Source organism: Salvelinus fontinalis, chromosome 1, assembly GCF_029448725.1.
Source record: "Salvelinus fontinalis isolate EN_2023a chromosome 1, ASM2944872v1, whole genome shotgun sequence".
NCBI lineage: Eukaryota > Metazoa > Chordata > Actinopteri > Salmoniformes > Salmonidae > Salvelinus > Salvelinus fontinalis.
The window spans coordinates 41,857,571-41,879,276 of NC_074665.1; the positions used below are offsets into that span (position 1 = coordinate 41,857,571).

General features: G+C 40.1%; 1 protein-coding gene across 1 annotated transcript in view; it reads left to right on the plus strand.

The window, feature by feature from the left end:
- The first annotated feature begins 4 nt into the window (after positions 1 to 4).
- pth3r (parathyroid hormone 3 receptor) overlaps positions 5 to 21,706 on the plus strand; it is a 65,826-nt gene continuing 44,124 nt past the window's right edge. The window contains exon 1 of the mRNA XM_055921804.1: positions 5 to 1,439. Within this exon, the coding sequence (XP_055777779.1) occupies positions 1,377 to 1,439 (63 nt within the window). The 5' untranslated portion in view covers positions 5 to 1,376. The remainder of the gene's footprint in view (positions 1,440 to 21,706) is intronic.

Here is a 21,706-nt window from a genome sequence, read left to right on the forward strand (position 1 = left end):
CCATTTAAAGCTTTACTGTTACCACAAGAGGGCGACAGACAATATTTCCAACAGTAAATGTTATCGTCAGCATTTGTATAGACATTATTTAAAGTGTGTCTTGGTTGTAAAAAAACCAAGCCAACATTTCTTATAGCCTCTCAAAATGTCTTCGTGATACAATTGGAGGTAAAGTAATGCACGTTGTTTTGTTATAATCATATTAAAGCCAGTTTCTAAGATTTAATTTCCATTAAATACATATATTTTGAATGATATAAAAAAACAAGGACCATTTTCTTTGTTAATGTTTTTGTTGTAGAGGACTTTATAAGCTAATTATTTGTATGACTTCAAATCTTTTTTAGAGTAATACATTGTTCTCATTGAATGACATTGTTGTTTTAAGCATGTGAAAATGCAATGGGATGCATTTGCTCCATGGTGTATGTTTTTCGTGTGTGCCCCCCGTCTTTGATGGACTATGGCATTTCTGATGATATACATTCTAAAAGATAATTATGGCCTATTGAACAGAGCATTTTTAGAGAAGGAGAAAAATAGATACTGCGAGAATAGAGAATAAACCTGAGATACTGAGTCACCTGGAGAGGCAGATAGGGAGAGTAGTCTACACAGCAGAAAATGAGGTGTGGAGGAGAGAGAAACACAGAGAGAGATACATGATGGGGATTGTTGGCTGCACCAGGCAGCAAAGAGTTAACTGAGGTGGAACGCCAAGAGGACAGCCAATTCCCACAGTCAACAATGGAAGGAGCTGCAGTAGATGAGCGGCTCTCCTACTCTTCCCTCCTCCCCTTACTAACTAACATCATGCTCACACAAAGGAACATGGTAGAGGTACTCATCCCTGAGATACATGAGGAATTCCATACCTAGTCACTGGGACCTGACCTTACCAATGCTCATTGTTCACAAGAGAAGCACTACATACAGAAGATTGAAAAAAGAGAAGAGAGCGCGCATTGGAAGAACACCAGATGTTATAGAGAATCCTTTACTTAACTTCCACAACTGATTCTACTGTCACTCTCAGCTGTGGGGGAGAAGCTGGACGTGTTGATTGAATAACTTCCCATCCAACAATGCCATGGTTCATGGGGTGCCATTCATGAGAAGTATTATCTGGATCACCTCCTACCTAAGCGTTTAGCCTCTTGTGAAACAAAGTTACGACATCATCATCACTGTCAGTGAGACGTGTGCAGGCACCAAGGTAATAGGAGCGGCAATGGGACACAGCCTCGAGGACCACCACTCTACATGTTTCGGGGGACGTTTCCCTTCTCTGCACCCTAGAGAGGATAAGGAGTTGTGAGCAGGAGGTGTCTTGGTGATTAAAAGTTTTGGTTCAGGTTGAAGGTCAAAAGGAAGTCATGGTGTCCGTGGGGAGAATCAGAATTGTTCTCTGCTGCGTATTGATGAATGTCAGTGCAGTGGTAAGTATCCTATCCATCCTAACTGCTTAATAATTTGTATTGATTAATTGAATTGATTGATCCATTCATTCATTCATGTATTAGCAATTTTTAAGAAAGCATTCAATGTATTTCGGTAACCCTTTATAATATGAGTAAGACGTTATAAATGCTTTATATATTACCACATGCTCACATTATCAAATGCTTATAAATGTTTCCAAGTAATGAAATACATATTTATTAATAGTAAGTTTATTAGGCCTAATTTGTTTTTCTCCTGTAAGACACTGATCATGTGTGATTTTAACTGATTATCTACAACACGCATGAGATGGAGATAGAATTATGTTGGATATGCTTTTACAAATATTCAGATAGCTGCCACTGTATAATTGAGATGTAGCTCATTGTTGAAACAATGTAGTCAGTGATCATACTGTATTATGCAATAGGCTACACGTTGCTGCTATTCCACTTTTGACAAATTTCTTATGAAAGGACTTGTCAAGTTTTCACCCTACCTCTTTCATTCACAACTATGACAGAAAATATCATGCATATTTCACACCATGTTTGAATGCCATAAAATGGTAAGTAGCTACATTGCATTTGGTGACCTGTGTGGCTCAGTTGGTAGAGCATGGTGCTTGCAACGCCAGGGTTGTGGGTTCGATTCCCACGGCAGACCAGTATGAAAATTTACGCTCCGGATAAGAGCGTCTGCTAAATGACCAAATTTAAATTACATACAAAATAATGAGTGCATTCATTTTGATGTGTAATACTGTTGCTGGGGCATTTAATCTTCTGAGTATGTCATATGTTCTGGGAAGCCCGTCATCAATAAGACAAAATCAATAACTCACATCATTTATGTGCATTGCTATTAAAATAAATTGTCAATTGAGTAGTTATCCATGCAAACATGAATAGTCAATTGACTTACTAGTTAGTTATCCATGCAAACAGAGTGCTGCAGCTCTTTTATGTGCTAAGCCTAAACACAGATTTGTAGTGAAGTGTGTATTTTCACACAGATGACCGTAAGGAAAGGTGTGTGTATGGCAAATAACTTTTCATAATCAGACCAAAAATCCCTGAAGTGCAGCATTCACTCTTGAGTTTCTACTCTTTACATTGCTAATATTTCTTTATCCAACATGATTTACATGGCTAACTGTGTAAATGGGGGCTTGGAACAGAAATATAAGGATCTTGAATAACAATGAAATGGCTGGATTTCCAGTATCTTACAATTAGCTAAATTTGCTACAGTATGTTAGCATTTGGCCACAAGGCTAGTCCATTGCCAATCATTGCTTTAAAGTCACAATCATGATACATAAACAAGTATAAAATAATGATGCCTGTGCTTATACACAGTGTTCATCTTATATAGTGTCTGTTCTTATACAGTGTTGTCAGAAATAATTGACACACCTAGAATTTTTCCAAATTATGTTGGGTTACAAAGTGAGATTAAAATGGATTTAATTGTCATTTTGTCAACGATCAACACACAGTAATCTGGAAGAAAAAAGATAATATTTTTTTAAACATTTATGGAAAATAAAACACTAATATATCCTGATTAGAAAAGTATTCAACCCCCTGAGTCAATACATGTTAGAATCACCTTTGGCAGCGATTACAGCTGAGTCTTTCTGGGTAAGTCTCTTAGAGCTTTGCACACCTGGATTGTACAATATTTACCCATTATTCTTTAAACAATTCTTCAAGCTCTGTCAAGTTGGTTGTTCGTTCAAATATTTTTTATTGAACACACACAAGAATGGTGTATAGGTATAAAAGACAGGTATACAATTCTTATCTAAACATAAAAGAGCAGACAGAAACAAAAAGACCCAGAGTTCTGGGTACAAAACAAATATTACAAAACAAGACATACAGAACAAGGACAGGTAGAAAGAAAGAGGGTAGGTGTCACCCCCCACTTATTCCCCCCCTTTATCCCTCCCCCACTTCTTCCCCCCCTTTATCCCTTCCCCTTATTCCCCTCCCGACTGCTCGGGTGGCAGTGCCAGCACATGCTGCCCAAAGGTGGATTCAAATATTACAATTGAGAGTGCGTTAAAAAGTACAAATTCCCAGCGCCGAATGGTCCATGTAAGAGAGGAAAGGCTGCCAGATTTGATCAAATATATCTAATTCTTTCTAAGTGTACAGTGTTTGCCAATTCGCTGAGCCATAATTTGGTAGTGGGCGCTTCCCTCTTTTTCCAAAACAACATGATTAGTTTTTTTGCCGAAATGAGACTGTAAAAGATGAGTTGTTTTTGAGGGTTGGTTAATCCGTTTAGGGAATCAGACACTCCCAGGATTATCAGAAGCGGGTCTGGGTCAATTGAAGTCTCCAGAACTTCAGAGAGGATCCTAAAAATTCCACACCAGTAACCATACAAGCTAGAGCATAGGGGAAAGCAGTGGAGTAGTGTACCCTGTGCAGCCTGACATTTATCACACATAGGGGATGTATCAGGAAATATCCTATGCAGTTTGGTTTTGGAATAGTGTAATCTGTGTAATACCTTGAATTGTATGAGACGATGTCTGGAGTTAATGGAGCAGGTGTGGATATACTCCAAGCTATCTTCCCAGTCTGCCACCGAAATGTCAGTCCCTAGTTCTTCCTCCCATTTTGCCTTAATGGCATCTGTAGAAGGTGTGCTAACAGATTGAAAAGCATCATATAAACGAGATATCAGTTTGTCTGAGGTGGGGGATGTTTTTATGCATCCGTCAAACATGGAAGGCTTAGCGTTCCCAAATGTTGGGAGGTGTTTCCTAACATAGTCTCTGATTTGTAGGTATCTGAAAAAGTTACTTCTGGGAAGTTTATAAGTTTCCCTCAGCAACTCAAAGGAAGCAAAGGTCCCTTCTATATATAAATCCCCTATGGTACTTATCCCCAACTCTCCCCATTGCTCAAAGGTGTTATCAAGGTTAGAGGGGGCAAAGGAGGGGTTCCTGGCAACAGGGAGCATGAATGACATTGGTCTAAGCTCAAAGTGGGTTTTAATTTGCTTCCAGATTCGGACTGTGCTATGTATAATAGGATTGTTACGATAAAGTGACCTCTCCAGATTGACAGGCGACAAAATCACAGCACCATCAAGTTGGTTGTTGATCAATGCTTGACAGCTATGTTCACGTCTTGCCATAGATTTTCAAGCTCATTTAAGTCAAAACTTTAATTAGGCCACTCAGGAACATTCAATATCGTCTTGGTAAGAAACTCCAGTGTATATTTGGCCTTGTGTTTTAGGTTATTGTCTTGCGGAAAGGTGCATTTATCTCCAAGTGTCTGTTGGAAAGCAGACTGAACCAGGTTTTCCTCTAGGATTTTGCCTGTGCTTAGCTCTAATACATATTTTTTGTACCTCCTTTTTCTCCCCAATTTCGTGATATCCAACTGCGATCCAATTATGATCTTGTCTCATCGCTGCAACTCCCCAACGGGCTCGGGAGATGCGAAGGTTGAGTAATGCGTCACATTATGGGGTATTGTGTGTAGATCAGTAACAGAACATTTCAATTTAATACATTTTATATCCAGGCTGTAACACAACAAAATGTGGAAAAAGTCAAGGGGTGTGAACTCTTTCTGAAGGCACTGCATAATGCTTATATCATAGTGCCTGTGTTTTTACACAGTGCTTATGTCATAGTGTTTGTGCTTATACTCCCCTGTCGATATTCACGTAATAAGAAGGAATTCCCCTAAACCACCCACACCTTGCCGGGAAAAAATCGGTCTTCCCTATTGACCCCCATTATAAAAAAGAACCAATTTCTTATCCTGCAAGGAGAGCCCTGTGGCTTCAGGCTATTCATTGAGGGAGAGTGGGAAAGTACACATAGCTATGTGTGTGGAAAACATATAATCACAAGTAAGACATTCACTACTTGAAGCTGTATAGTCCGTTTGCTTGTGTTGTTGGCCTTGGCTAGATTCGTAATGTTGTGGTCGGTAGCTACCTAGCACTCATTCACGGGGCTAGCGCCGTCATGAAAATGGTTCATCAGGGACAGGGTAGCCCAACAATATTAAGAGTTTCTAAGTAGCGAGAACGCTGGGGAGTTAGCAATGTTGAAAAGTAATCTTTAGACATTGTACTTTTCTTAAATTAATTTGACTAAAACAAGCAGACATCAAGAAAATCGTGTTTGAAAAAGGTCAAGTTTTTTGCTTTGAGCTGATGGAGTAACCAAGGTAACCACAGGTTGTTTTCGCCATGGGAGAACAACTGTCTGCTCTCATTGAAGCCACGGAAGTACAAGGCCGAACGCATTACTGCAGGCATTGTTATTTTATTTTAGGGGGTAGATCAGCTTTAATATTGCAGATAGTTTGTAGCTTCCATCAATGTAATTGTTTGCATCATTTTCAATCCACATTTATTGTTTTGTAAATATACACTACCATTCAAAAGTTTGGTGTCACTTAGAAATGTCCTTGTTTTTGTCCATTAAAATAACATCAAATTGATCCGAAATACAGTGTAGACATTGTTAATGTTGTAAATGACTGTTGTAGCTGGAAACGGCTGAATTTTTATGGAATATCTACATAGGCGTACAGAGGCCCATTATCAGCAACCGTCACTCCTGTGTTCCAATGGCACGTTGTGTTAGCTTTATCAAACTCAATTTAGTTTGAATGTGCAGACTGGCACTAAGAACAGCGGGAACGTTTCCCTAGTCAGCGCCATTATTAGTGCAATGCCCCTTAAAAATTTTGGAGATGATTTTGTTTTCAAATAATGTAGAATGAGCAATTGGGTGAGACATTGTTACTAATTTGTAAATAAAGCCAGTTTGTTATGTGGAATTATTTATTTCTGTTTTTAGAGGGAGAAAAAACAAAAACCTACAATCATCTCACTGGTGTCCCAGTTGAGGCCAGCATAGATATTGAACCAGCATCTGTAGCAACACAGCTTGCACTGCTATGCAGTGTCTTAGACCATTGCGCCACTCAGGCACTGTACAATGCAACCGGTCAGTAGTGGCCTACAGTAAGAGCAAAATAATCCTAGCAAAATAAAATAATAAAAACCTTACGAAAACTGTTGTTACACTGAGTAATACTGAAGTTGTGCACAATTATCAGTTTCTATTTAGGTTTGTGTCGCCCATTCAGAGACACAATAGGACCCAAAAGCATAATCAGTGCTCTAGCTCCCCCTTGCGCTGGTCCTGAGCAATGAAGTGGTGACGCAGGGTACCGTACTAAACCACAAATGACCTCTGAGTCCCATGGCATAAGCTCGCAACTTTAAAGGAGGAACCACTGCACAGATAAGGACTTCTCCTTAGTGTATAGGTCTCTCAGGTGGGTGTCAAGGGTATAGGGTTGTGGACTGTTCCATCATGATAGCACAATAAATAAATCAACAAAAATGAATGCACAAAATTGAAATTTGCAATTGGGATTTGCAACCTTGTTCCTTTTTCACTCACTTAACTCCACACTTTTCCAAACACAAAAGCACACACGCCACCTTCCATCACAATAAATCCACACACACCCATGTACTGTGGCTTCTATGTCCCCTGTTTGCTGTTTTTTATCTCTACCATGTTGATTGAGTACTTTTGTGTTCCAGTTCCTTATATTTGAAGATGTATTATTTCACAAATGATCCTTTCTTCTAATGCTGTCTTATCAATTTATGAAATACTATACATGGAAAGTCTAATGCTAATTATTTTCCAACACTCCCTATTTAGAATGGTATAGTGTAGTTGGAGTTTATTTCTTTAACAATTGTTTTATTTTATTGCTTTTCTATTTTTTTTTATTACAATCCCTACCATGGCTAGTATTGGGTGTTCCATTATTTGATTCCTCTATGGAAACTTTGTAATATTTAGAATAGCTATAAAGTAGTCTTTGTGTCTCGGAACATTTGGTTATCTATATACAGTTTTTCGACTACGAGAGCTACACGTTTCCCTTTTAATCTATTCTCCTTGAAGATTGGGCACAGAACTTTGTGCCGTTCTGCAATTTCCTTTGGGAACTGATCGTTTGTGCCTATTTTTGTGCCAGTGAGTCTTTTACCCAGGCTTTTAACCATTATTTTATCTTTAAAGAAAGCAAATTTGGCAATGATTGGGCTCTCATATCTCTGTCTTCTCTGTCCGAAACGGTGTACACATCCGAGTTGGATTTGGTCGACAGCTTCGTGTAGGATCTGAAGCACTGTAAGAAAGAATACCTTCACCACACTTTCAGGAACTTGTCCTTCTTTTTCTTGGATACCGGTAAGTACCCAATTTTCTCTCATAGATCTAGTCTATATGTCAAGTAAGGCTTCTCTCAGAAAATTTTTCTCCTTTTTAAGTTCATTAACATCCGTTTCAATCTTATTGGCTGTTCCTTTTAGCTCTTTTTTTTCTCCATTGTCGCAGCTTTTTCGTCACTCATCTTGAGGCTCGCTTTCAACTCCTTTATATCTTTCCTGACTAATTCAAGTATGCCCAGTTTGTCATTTATCGATTTTAACAGATCCGTTTCCACCATTACCATTCCCGGTGGTGAAAAGCATAAATCGTCTGTGTCCGTCAAGGAGTCACGTTTTCTTTTGGAGATTGGTTCTCCTTGTTTACTCTCCGTCATGTTTGGGTGTTGCTGTTTTCATATTATTTGTCGATACATTTCTCTAGCTTAATGATTTGTTTTGTGTTGTTATCCAGATTGAAGGTTATTACCCACGATTATGTGAAGTGCTAATATTTACTCTATCTTACAGATATTGAATGTTATGTTTTTTATCTTGATACGATCTGCACCGCTGTGTTCAGTCCGCCATCTTGGTTAGGTCCTGCTATTGTTAATCTCTGCAGGCATTGTTAAAAGAAAACAGGATCCCACATCATAGTGAATGGAAAAATGTCAATCTTCATTAAAAAAAATTGAAAGACACTCATGGTACCAATAATTGCATATACTGTATGTCCTTGAACCGATTATATTAAAATCACACACAGAAGAAGTAATGCTAACGGTACCTGCCGTACCCCAGTCGGTCAAACTGCGCATGTTATGTCTCCATGAGACGCCATCTTAACCGACTGCATTTGGCTTTCAATGCGCTATATCTTCACATAGGAATGAAAAGTGTCACGGGATCGATGGCTTTGTCCATTCATTGGTTTTCTCCCAAAGTGGGCGTTCTATCTAATACCGAATGGGGGTATAAACAGTTCTTGTGCTTTTGCACAGTGCTTATGCTATAGTGTCTGTGCTTATCGTAGTGCCTATGTCATTGTGAATAGTCAATATCGCCGTTATGAGTGATCCATCAAGTCAACACAACATTTCCTAACAGAACCCGTGCGACTGTTCTTAACGAGTCATTGATCTTATTTTCTTGTTTTGATTTGTTAAGACAGCTGGTGTTCCCCCATCACAAAAGCCTTTTAGAGATAGCCATCTATATGCCCAAAGCTCCTGAAGTCTGGCTTACGTCAGAATCATAACCACAAAGCTCTGCAATTACCTCTCATCCCTGACCTCTATCCCCTCCTGTAATTGGTGTCTGTACCACTAATCTATGCTCCATCATCTCTTCATCTCCTGAAGTCGATCAGTGTCGACCTGAGGCAGACATACAGCCAGCCGTACACTGCTCAGCCAACCTGAAAATCACTTGGGTTGGGAAAAAAACCTAATTAAGAGACAATGTCAAGGAGAGGTCCTGCACTAATTGTTTTTGAAGCACATCCTTCCTGTCAGCAAAAATACCACACTGACAATGACAGAAAATGAATGGTCTATATATCGATCAATGCACTGTATACAGTGAGGGGGGAAAGTATTTGATCCCCTGCTGATTTTGTACGTTTGCCCACTGACAAAGAAATGATCAGTCTATAATTTTAATGGTAGGTTTATTTGAACAGTGAGAGACAGAATAACAACAAAAACATCCAGAAAAACGCATGTCAGAAATGTTATAAATTGATATGCATTTTAATGAGGGAAATAAGTATTTGACCCCCTCTCAATCAGAAATATTTCTGGCTCCCAGGTGTCTTTTATACAGGTAACGAGCTGAGATTAGGAGCACACTCTTAAAGGGAGTGCTCCTAATCTCAGCTTGTTACCTGTATAAAAGACACCTGTCCACAGAAGCAATCAATCAATCAGATTCCAAACTCTCCACCATGGCCAAGACCAAAGAGCTCTCCAAGGATGTCAGGGACAAGATTGTAGACCTACACAAGGCTGGAATGGGCTACAAGACCATCGCCAAGCAGCTTGGTGAGAAGGTGACAACAATTGGTGCGATTATTCGCAAATGGTAAAAACACAAAAGAACTGTCAATCTCCCTCGGCCTGGGGCTCCATGCAAGATCTCACCTCGTGGAGCTGCAATGATCATGAGAACGGTGAGGAATCAGCCCAGAACTACACAGGAGGATCTTTTCAATGATCTCAAGGCAGCTGGGACCATAGTCACCAAGAAAACAATTGGTAACACACTACGCCGTGAAGGACTGAAATCCTGCAGTGCTCGCAAGGTCCCCCTGCTCAAGAAAGCACATATACATGCCCGTCTGAAGTTTGCAAATGAACATCTGAATGATTCAGAGGACAACTGGGTGAAAGTGTTGTGGTCAGAGGAGACCAAAATGGAGCTCTTTGGCATCAACTCAACTCGCCGTGTTTGGAGGAGGATGAATGCTGCCTATGACACCAAGAACACCATCCCCACCGTCAAACATGGAGGTGGAAACATTATGCTTTGGGGGTGCTTTTCTGCTAAGGGGACAGGACAACTTCACCGCATCAAAGGGACGATGGACGGGGCCATGTACCGTCAAATTTTGGGTGAGAACCTCCTTCCCTCAGCCAGGGCATTGAAAATGGGTCGTGGATGGGTATTCCTTAATCCCATAGAAAATCTGTGGAGGGAGCTGATGGTTCGAGTAGCCAAACGTCAGCCTCGAAACCTTAATGACTTGGAGAAGATCTGCAAAGAGGAGTGGGACAAAATCCTTCCTGAGATGTGTGCAAACCTGGTGGCCAACTACAAGAAACGTCTGACCTCTGTGATTGCCAACAAGGGTTTTGCCACCAAGTACTAAGTCATGTTTTGCAGAGGGGTCAAATACTTATTTCCCTCATTAAAATGCATATCAATTTATAACATTTTTGACATGCGCTTTTCTGGATTTTTTTGTTGTTATTCTGTCTCTCACTGTTCAAATAAACCTACCATTCAAATTATAGACTGATCATTTCTTTGTCAGTGGGCAAACGTACAAAATCAGCAGGGGATCAAATACTTTTTTCCCTCACTGTATCTACATACACTATATATACAAAAGTATATGGACACCCCTTCAAATTAGTGGATTAGCTATTTAGCCATACCCATTTCTGACAGGTGTATAAAATCGAGCCACAGCCATGCAATCTCCATAAACAAACATTGCCAGTAGAATAACCTTACTGAAGAGTTCAGTGACTTTCAACGTGACACCGTCATAGGATGCCACCTTCCCAACAAGTCATTTCATCAAATTTCTGCCCTGCTAGAGCTGCCCTGGTCAACTGTAAGTGCTGTTATTTTGAAGTCGAAACGCCTAGGAGCAACAATGGCTCAGCCGCGAAGTGGTAGGCCACACAAGCTCACACAACGGGACCGCCGAGTACTGAAAAAAGTAGCATGTAAAAAACGTCTGTCCTCGATTGCAACACTCACTGCCGAGTTCCAAATTGCCTCTGGAAGCAACATCAGCACAATAACTGTTTGTCGGGAGCTTCATTAAATGGGTTCCATGGCCGAGCAGGCGCACACAAGCCTAAGATCACGTTGTGCAATGCCAAACGTAGGTTGGAGTGGTGTAAAGCTCGCCGCCATTGGACTCTGGAGCAGTGGAAACGCGTTCTCTGGAGTGATGAATCACACTTCACCATCTGGCAGTCCGATGGACGAATCTGGGTTTGGCAGATGCCAAGAGGACGCTGCCTGCCCCAATGCATAGTGCCAACTGTAAAGTTTGGTGGAGGAGGAATAATGGTCTGGGGCTGTTTTTCATGGTTCGGGCTAGACCTCTTAGTTCCAGTGAAGGGAAATCTTAATGCTACAGCATACAATGACATTCTAGATGATTCTGTGGTTCCAACTTTGTGGCAACAGTTTGGGGAAGGCCCTTTTCTGTTTCAGCATGACAATGCCCCCATTCACAAAGCGAGGTCCATACAGAGATGGTTTGTTGAGATCAGTGTGCAAGAACTTGACTGGCCTGCACAGAGCCCTGACCTCAAACCCATTGAACACCTTTGGGATGAATTGGAACGCCGACTGCGAGCAAGGCCTAATTGCCCAACATTAGTGCCCAACCTCACTGTTGCTCGTGGCTGAATGGAAGTAAATCCCTTCAGCAATGTTCCAACATCTAGTGGAAAGCTTTCCCCAGAAGAGTGGAGGCTGTTATAGCAGCAAAGAGGAGACCAACTCCATATTATTGCCCATGATTATGGAATGAGATGTTCAACGAGCATGTGTCCACATACTTTTGGGCATGTAGTGTACATTATGCCTGCAGAGTCACAGGATTTAATAGGTTCTAAGCATTTTTTTTATAAGCATTTATTTTTATTTTTAATCATTCAAGCATACACTGAGTATACAAGACATTAAGGACACTTGCACTTTCCAAGACAGACTGACCAGGTGAATCCAGATGAAAGCTAAGATCCCTTATTGATGTCACTTGTTAAATCCACTTCAATCAGTGTAGATGAATGGTAGGAAACAGGTTAAAGAATAATTTTTAAGCCTTGAGACAATTGGGGGGGGGGGGGGTTCAGTACACACGCACACACACACACACACACACACACACACACACACACACACACACACACACACACACACACACACACACACACACACACACACACACACACACACACACACACACACACACACACACACACACGCCCATACACACAGCAGAGAATTTGTCAGCGTTGCACTGTCGACACTTCCAGTATGTGTCTACAGTTAACGGTAAAACAGTAAAACTCTCACAGTAACTTAGGTGTCTGTGTTGACTTTGGCTTGACCGGGATGTAAAAGTAACATTGTGGCCTCTCAAATATCAAGTCATGGGTTGAGATGATATCACTGAAACATATTGTTGGTGATATTGATTATTATGTGCTCTATGCTGTATCTAAGCTACTATTCACTCCCAGGCAGTTTGTTAATGTCAATTATGAAAATAATTTGCCTGGTCACACTTGGAGATGATATCGTGTAAACATACTTTTGGTGATATTGATCATGTGCTCGATATCTAAAATACTGTTCTCTCACAGGCAGTTTGTTTATGCGAATGATGCATAGAATGTGATTGTCACATTTTTACATTTATGAGTTGTTCCACTTGGTTTGTTCGAAGACACAGAAACGGCTTTCTTTCACTTTTCTGGGAGGCAGCCATTATAGTGCTGTGAAATGTGTGTACGTGTCTTGTAGAAAAAAAATGACACTATATACACAAAATTCCCTACTCCGAAGTTGACGTAGTTGATGAAAATATGCGCACTGGTGTATCTACAGTACCTCATGCCTATGGACTTTCCTTTTATCTATCCGTCTTCCCCTCTCCCCCTCTTCTAATGTGTGTTTACCATAATAGCTTGTGATGTCCTCTCTCTCTCTCGTCGGAGTGCATGCTGGAGTGAGTCGGGAAGCAGGAGCGATTGTGAATTTTTTTTCACTCTATTGGGTTTCGGTGTTTTCAGTGTGTGTGTGTGTGTGTGTGTGTGTATACATATTGATTAAATTAGTTGTTTTAATGTTATCTTGTCTCACTCTAAGCACGTATAGGGGATTGTGATCGTTGAGGTTGTTTTTCTCGAGGGTGCAACCAGCGGATGGGGCTGGTAGCAATGGCCACTCGCGGAGGTTTGGGGTTTGAAAAACTTAGTCGGCGGCGTGGAGTAAAGATTCCTGCCGCGGCGGGGTGTTAGTTGGAAGAATGTAGCTTAGCAGTTGACACTATCATTGTGGATGATATCATAAAATCAGCCTCAAGTATGAATAGCACTGTAGTGATATTCTTAGATTCCATTGAAAAGGTGAATACGATAGTTGAGAGTGGTGTTGGCATTGCGGGATACACAGACGTCGGTATTTCCTCTAATTAATCCGTAGAAGAAAGTTAGAAAGTCTAACGTGCCACCCTTTGTTAGAGATGAAGTGTTGGAGCGAGAGTTATCTCGTCATAGTCAACTTGTATCTACAATAAAAATGCCTTTTCTTTGCTGAAACATGTGCATATGATTTTAAAGAAGGATACTGACAAACTGAATTTAGCGTTCAGTTTTAAGATTGACGGATTTGATTATGTGTTCAACGCTTCTACTGAATCAATTAAATGCTTTGGCTGCGGAAGAGAGGGGCATTTGGTACGTCATTGTCCCAAGAACGAGCGTGCAGAGCCCTGTATTATCTCTAGCGCTGGTGCAGTTAATGCACCACCGCGAAGGGATGAACATGCTAAGGGTTCAGGGGAAGGAAGAAGATGGGCAGATATGGTTGGAAAAGTAGGAAAGGAAAGCAGTGTGGCTACGGGGGCAATTGTGGTAGATCAGAACAAAGAGGGAGGGGAAACAGCCAGTGAGACTGCGAATGGGGTCGCTGAGTCGGTGCTGGAAAATGAATTTGGAGTTCCTAGAGGAGATTGAAACAATGGAAAATGAAGCAGCTGTTTTAAAAGTACCGAGGATTAAGGGGATGAATTTAAGGGGTGATGAAGGTTCTAATTCTAAGAGGAAAGTAGAAATTGATAAATCAGTTGAGGATAATCAGGTTATAGTGATGGTGGAGTTTTCCTCTGGGGAGGTGGAGTTTTCCTCTGGGGAGGATAGAGAGAATCATCTTGACGCATCACAACAAAACAGCGAGAGAAATGGGGTGGAAGGGAGGTATGGGATTCAGAAGGTACGTCAATTTCTGAAATTGACAAAAGGGAAGAACTATATGCAGGATTATAATGTAACAGATTTTTTCCCTGAAAGTGAATTGTTTATTGAATCAAAAAGAATTTACGGGGGGAGGTTTGACAAGTCCTGAAATTACTTGACTCAAGAAAGTTGTCACAAGAGTGACAAGTGATTTAAGGGAAATGAAAGAGTTCATTCACAGCCTTAAATCTGTAAAGAGATGTGTTTTCTGTCTCTTCTTCTGTATTTTTTTTTCAGCCTTGAGCAGTTTTAAGATTTTTTAAATTTTTTAAATATTTTATTTTTGCATTTTCCAATTAACAACATTCAAGACAAAAGTGAAAAGATATTAGACAACAATAGGACAAAGTGACAGTAACAGACGAGCGTAACAAAGAAAGAAAAAATAAAACAAATTATAATTATATATACAAACATACAATAAAAAAAATATATAATGACACATTGGATCATATGGTCACCTGCCGTAGGCTACATATTATACATTACGTGTGAAACCTTATATAAGGATAATATAGAGATTCATTCAATGTGATGTGGGGGGAGATTCTCCATATAGTCAATAAAAGGTTGCCAAATTCTGTAAAATGTCTTTAACTTATTCCTCAAGCGGTAAGTAATTTTCTCCAGTGGGATACAACTATTAACTTCTGATAGCCACATTGCAACTGGCAGGGAGGAATCCAATTTCTAAGATTTCTTTTTTAAACGTAAATGGGGCAAGAGATGTTAAAAAAGAGCCGTGGTGAATGAGTTAATGAAGGAAAATGGAAGTGACATAAGTTTTATGCAAGACACACGAAGTAATATTGAAAATGTAATTATGTGGGAACAGGAGTGTGTGTGTGTGTGTGTGTGTGGGGGGGGGGGGGGGTGTAGTCATACAAGCTAAAAAAGTGGGGGGTTGGCTATCCTGTTCTCAAAACGGTTTTTGCCTTTGTCATATGAAGTTGAAGAGGTAGTTGAGGGGAGGTTATTCAAAGTTAGAGCGAGATATGAAAACATCACTATGTGTTTAACAAATGTATATGCCTCAGTGGTTTAGATAGAAACCACAAAGAACCTCATATAGCCTCAAGGACTTTTTTAAAATGACTTATTTTAACACATGAACTGTGTGATATTTGGCAGAGCCAACATGGAGGCACGAGACAGTACACATGGGCCCATGTGAGAGAGAGAACACCATATTCTCTGGCTAGGTTACATCGATTGCTGCTCAAAACAATAAAACCACATGTCTGTAAATCAAGTGTGATAACCCCAGTGGGATTTTCTGATCATTGTTTCATAACAGTTTCATTAACGCTGTAAACCCCAAAAGCGCATACTGGCATATTATTATAACTTTATTGAGTGATGCTCACTTCCAGAAATGTTTTAGTTTTTTTCTGGGAGAGGGGGCGGTCTCAATAAGCCAGTTTTGTATCCCTTCAACAGTGGTGGGAAATAGGGAAAATCCAGATTCAGATTGAGGCCATACTCAGGCCCCAAGTGAAAAAAAAGCAACATTGGCAGACCTGCTGGGTATCAAAGCACAGGGGGCATTGGTGAGAAGTACGTTTCAGGGAATCTCTGAAATGGATGCCTCATCCAACATTTTCTTTGGGTTAGAGAAAAAGAATGGACAAAGAAGAATTATTCGTTGCCTCAAATCAGCTGTCGGACAAGAGCTCACTAGCCCTAGTGATCATTAGCCCTAGTGAAATTAGAAAGAGGGCAGTAGAGTTCTATGCTGAGCTCTGTGTGAGTACACACAGAGCTTATCCTCTGTGTGAATACACAGAGGATAAAACAGTGACATCACAGTTCATTGATGGGCTGCAGAAGTTCAGGTTGAGCTAGAGCAACCATTGTCTTTGCAGGAGCTATACACTGCATTAAAGTGCATGGAAAATGGAAGGGCACCAGGCATTGATGGGTTTCCCGTTTACTTTTTGGGGAGAGGATTGGCTAGCAGTAGTTAACAATACTTTGACCGGAGGGTTACTACCGATAAGCTGCAGGGGGGCTGTCCTCACCTTACTTCCGAAAAAGGGTGACCCTAGGGAGGTGAAGAACTGTAGGCCAATGACTTTATTGTGCAAGGCTTTGTCCAACAGGCTGAGGGAGGTGATGGGGCAAATCATTCATACGGACCATTCCTACTGTGTTCCAGGCAGGTAGATAGGGGAAAACATTTCTCTGATTCAGTTTTTTTTGGACGTCTCTAAGGCTATTAGGTTGGATACTGGTCTAATTTCAATTGATCTGGAAAAGGCATTTGACCGATTTGAACACTTTTGAGGTGTTTGGTTCCAGCTCTGGTTTTATTGCCACGATCAGAGTGATATATGGTGACATTGAAAGTGTACTGAAAGTTAACTTCTTACGGCTGAAATCCCGTTAACGAGATCAATTTGACAACAGCCAGTGAAAGTACAGGGCGCCAAATTCAAACAACAGAAATCGCAATATTAAAATTCCTCAAACATACTATACACCATTTTAAAGATAAACTTGTTGTTAATCCCACCACAGTGTCCAATTTCAAAAAGGTTTTACGACGAAAACACACCATCTGATTATGTTAGGTCAGCGCCTAGTCACAAAAACACAGCCATTTTCCAGTCACAAAAAGCAGAAATCGAGATCAAATTAATCACTAACCTTTGATGATCTTTGTCAGATTGCACTCATAGGACTTCATGTTACACAATACATGTATGTTTTGTTCGATAAAGTTCATATTTATATCCAAAAATCTCAGTTTACATTGGCGCATTATGTTCAGTAATGTTTTGCCTCCAAAACATCCGGTGATTTTGCAGAGAGCCAAATCAATTTACAGAAATAGTCAGCATAAATATTGATGAAAATACAAGTGTTATGCATGGAATTAAAGATATACTTCTCCTTAATGCAACCACTTTTACAGCAAAAGCACACCATGGAATAATCTGAGTACAGCGCTCAGCCACCAAGCAGATACCCGCCATGTTGTGGAGTCAACAGAAGTCAGAAATAGCATTATAAATATTCACTTACCTTTGATGATCTTCATCGGAATGCACTCCCAGGAATCCCAGTTCCACAATAAATGTTTGTTTTGTTTGATAAAGTCCATCATTTATGTCCAAATACCTCCTTTTTGTTCGCGCGTTTAGTTCAAAATTCCAAATTCATGACGCGCGAGCACTAGGTCCAGATGAAAAGTCAAAAAAGTTATATTACAGTTCGTAGAAACATGTCAAACGATGTATAGAATCAATCTTTACGATGTTTTTATCATAAATCTTCAATAATGTTTCAAACGAACGATTCCTTTGTCTTTAGAAATGAAAAGGAACAGAGCCTGCTCTCACGGCCGCGCGGCTGACTTAGCTCATGGCATTCTGCCAGACCCCTTAGTCAAACAGCTCTTATTCTCTAGCCCTTCACAGTATAAGCCTGAAACAAGGTTCTAACGACTGTTGACATCTAATGGAAGCCTTAGGAATTAATTATAAGCTATTTTCAGGTCTCTCCAGAGATGTTCGATCTAGTTCAAGTCCGGGCTCTGGCTGAGCCACTCAAGGACATTCAAAGACTTGTCCTGAAGCCTCTCCTGCATCGTCTTGGCTGTGTGCTTAGGGTCATTGTCCTGTTGAAAGGTGAACCTTTGCCCCAGTCCGAGGTTCTGAGCACTCTGGAGCAGATTTTCATCAAGGAACTCTGTGTACTTTGCTCCGTTTATCTTTTCCTCGATCCTGACTAGTCTCTCAGTCCCTGCCGCTGAAAAACATCCCAACAGCATGCCACCACCACCATGCTTCACCGAATGGATGGTGCCTGGTTTCCTCCAGACATGACACTTGGCATTCAGGCCAAAAAGTTCAATCTTCGTGTCATCAGACCAGAGAATCTTGTTTCTCATGGTCAGAGTCCTTTAGGTGCCTTTTGGCATACTCATAGCGGGCTGTCATGTGCCTTTTACTGAGGAGTGGTTTTCGTCTGGCCACTCTACCATAAAGGTCTGATTGGTGGAGTACTGCAGAGAACGTTCTCTCATCTCCACAGAGGAACTCTGGAGCTCTATCAGAGTGACCATCAGGTTCTTGGTCACCTCCCTGACCAAGGCCCTTCTCCCTCGATTGCTCAGTTTGGCCAGGCGGCCAGCTCTAGGAAGAGTCTTGGTGGTTCCAAACTTCTTGCATTTGGGAATGATGGAGGCCACTGTGTTCTTGGGGACCTTCAATGCTGCAGACATTTTTTGTTACCCTTCTCCAGTTCTGTGCCTCGACACAATCATGTTTCGGGCTCTACGGACAATTCCTTCGACCTCCTGGCTTGGTTTTTGCTCTGACATGCACTGTCAACTGTAGGACCTTGTATAGACAGGTGTGTGCCTTTTCATGTCCAATCAATTTAATTTTCCACAGGTGGTCTCCAATTAAGTTGTAGAAACATCAACAAGGATGATCAATGGAAACACTATGCACCTGAGCTCAATTTTGAGTCTCATGGCACAGGGTCTGAATACTTATGTAAATAAGGTATTTCTGTATTATTTTATTTTTGTATGTGCAAAAATGTCTAAAAAACATTTTTTGCTTTGTCATATGTTATGGGGTATTGTTTGTAGATTGATTAGATTTACATTTTTTGTTGTAGTTTAATCCATTTTAGAACAAGGCTGTAACATAACAAAATGTGGAAAAAGGGAAGGGGTCTGAATACTTTCCGAATACACTGTATATCTCTCTCTCTGTCAATCACTCTCTCTTGCTCTCTCTCTTATGGCTAGTATAGCTAGTCATTGCTAGCTGACTAGCTGCTAGTTTTGCTGTGTGGTTGTGAAATGTACCGGGCTCACAAAGCGTCTTTGTTTTGCGCTTGCCCTTGCAAGGCAAGGGCCCTGAGGACAAGGCACCCAGGAGCCACAGAAAAAAAGGGTTCAAGAGGGATCGACACATACTGCATCCCAGTTCAACTATTTCACAACACCTGGAGGCAGCACATCAGCTCCTCGGGAGCATGGCTCTAAAGTGCGACATAAACCACATATGGAAACAGGAAGTTTTGGTACAATTTTATAAATGCCGACAGATAATTTGTTAATTCGACATGGTGTGATCTTTTTGTGTCTGTAAAATGTATCGCGCGAGAAATGGTGGTGGAAATAATTTTATGCGCAAGTACTGGTAGGGTGAGTATTGGTAAAGTGGGACACTTTCTGAAAATGTGCTTTCCGGAACACATTACAGAATCATCCCATTGACTCCCATCATGATACCATTCTAAACAGTTTTAGAACTCTACTACACTATACAAAAGAAAGAGAAATTAAACACAGGATGAATGACTCTTCTTCAAACACAAATTGTCCTTTTCAGTTGATACTGGTAAATTGGGACACCTTGAATGAAAAAGTGGGACACTTAATTCTTTATTGTAAAAGAAGGATAAATTAAAGAGTATGAGTAATTTCAATATTTTAATGATAAACTTAAATTATAATTACAAATGAAATGTATTAAAACATTTAGGTATTTTTGTGTAACATTAAGAATGATCCATTATTATAATCATCATCATACTTGATTATAATTACATGATGTAGCCTATATGTAATTGTTTAGCCTATAAATAAAATAAAATTAACTTCATCTAGGCCTATCAGCTCAACACTCTCAACACTACACTCTAGTGGACCTCCCCCCTCAACAATTTCACAGACTGTTTAATTGTCACCAGAGTCGAATACAGCAAACTATAATGTTTTTGCATCATATACCTATGAATATACTGTAGCTAGCTATGATTTTCTACGTTGGTTTGATCCTATTTAGAAAAGGATTTCTGTTAAGAAAACATGTATTTCACAATCCCCAGAAGAATAAAAAAATCTGCATTAAAATGGCCTAGAGGAGAGTCCCAGTTTAACAGTAACAGGGTGTCCCAGTTTGACAGTAACAGGGTGTCCCAGTTTGACAGTAACAGGGTGTCCCAGTTTGACAGTAACAGGGTGTCCCAGTTTGACAGTAACAGGGTGTCCCAGTTTGACAGTAGGCGATTGGCACCCGGAACACAGTCAAAATGTCAATGTTCTAAAAAGGTGAAAGTAGTAAGCAAACCATTTAGAGTCATTTTTTTACAATTACATCCCATTACAAAATTCTGTATGTTGTAATGAAACAGTGAATATCCTTAGTTTTTTTAATTTTTTATAAACCTACATTATTTTCCTCAGAACCCTATGTCATTTTACTTACCATTATCCCTCTACAGACATGTGTTATTAAACGGGATGCCACGCCCACAATGATGACTTCATAACAATTGAACCCATTTTTTTATCATCACATACTTCACTAACACACAGGCATAGATTTTTGGGTATGTTATTGTACACAATTGAAGATATACATTACAAAGTGTAAGTGTTCCACTTTACCAATACTCCCCCTAATAACCATCATATCTAAGTAAACTTGTAGTCACGTGATATGGTGTGTGGTCCTCCCACTATGACTCGGGAAACCATGCAATTTATAAGTCTATAGATGAAGTAAATTATGAGGAACTTCACAGGGTGTTGCAAGCTATGAGCTTAATGCTCCTTTCCAATAAATATCAAGGGTCTTATTCTGGTGACATCATTGATGCTTGACTGTCGTTTGACAAATACAAATATTTTTTCTCTTATCCATAATCTCATCATGTAGACTAGAGCTTCTTAGGGATGCAGCGCAGATTTTAGAGAAACAACAAATGTCGGTACATATAAGTGTCTTATGTTGGCTGAAAGTTTAAATTCTTGTTAATATAACTGCACTGTCCAATTTACAGTAGCTATTACTGCGGAAAAAATGGCATGCTATTGTTTAAGGAGAGCTCCTAACAACAAAACACTTTTTTCAACGCGATAGGTTTGATAAATTCACCTCCGATGGTGAAATGTGTACTTACATTCTGAAATCTTGCTCTGATGTATCATCCAAAGGGTCCCAGAGATAACATGAAGTGTCGTTTTGTTAGATAAAATCCTTTTTCATATCCTAAAAAGGTCCATATAGCATGCACAATAGATTTTGTATTTCCACTCATTCAATTTGCAAAGAAAGGCATCTGTGAAAATCTAACCCTAAACGTTGTTTCAACCAATCAAATCATGTTTATCTGTATTCCTCAGAGATCCTAGAATGTAACCAGACTTCACTATATCATTAGGGGTGTAGTATATCCTATAGGACACCATATTTGGTCAGAGAGCGATGCCTTTCAAACAAAGCTAGCTAGATAGCCAA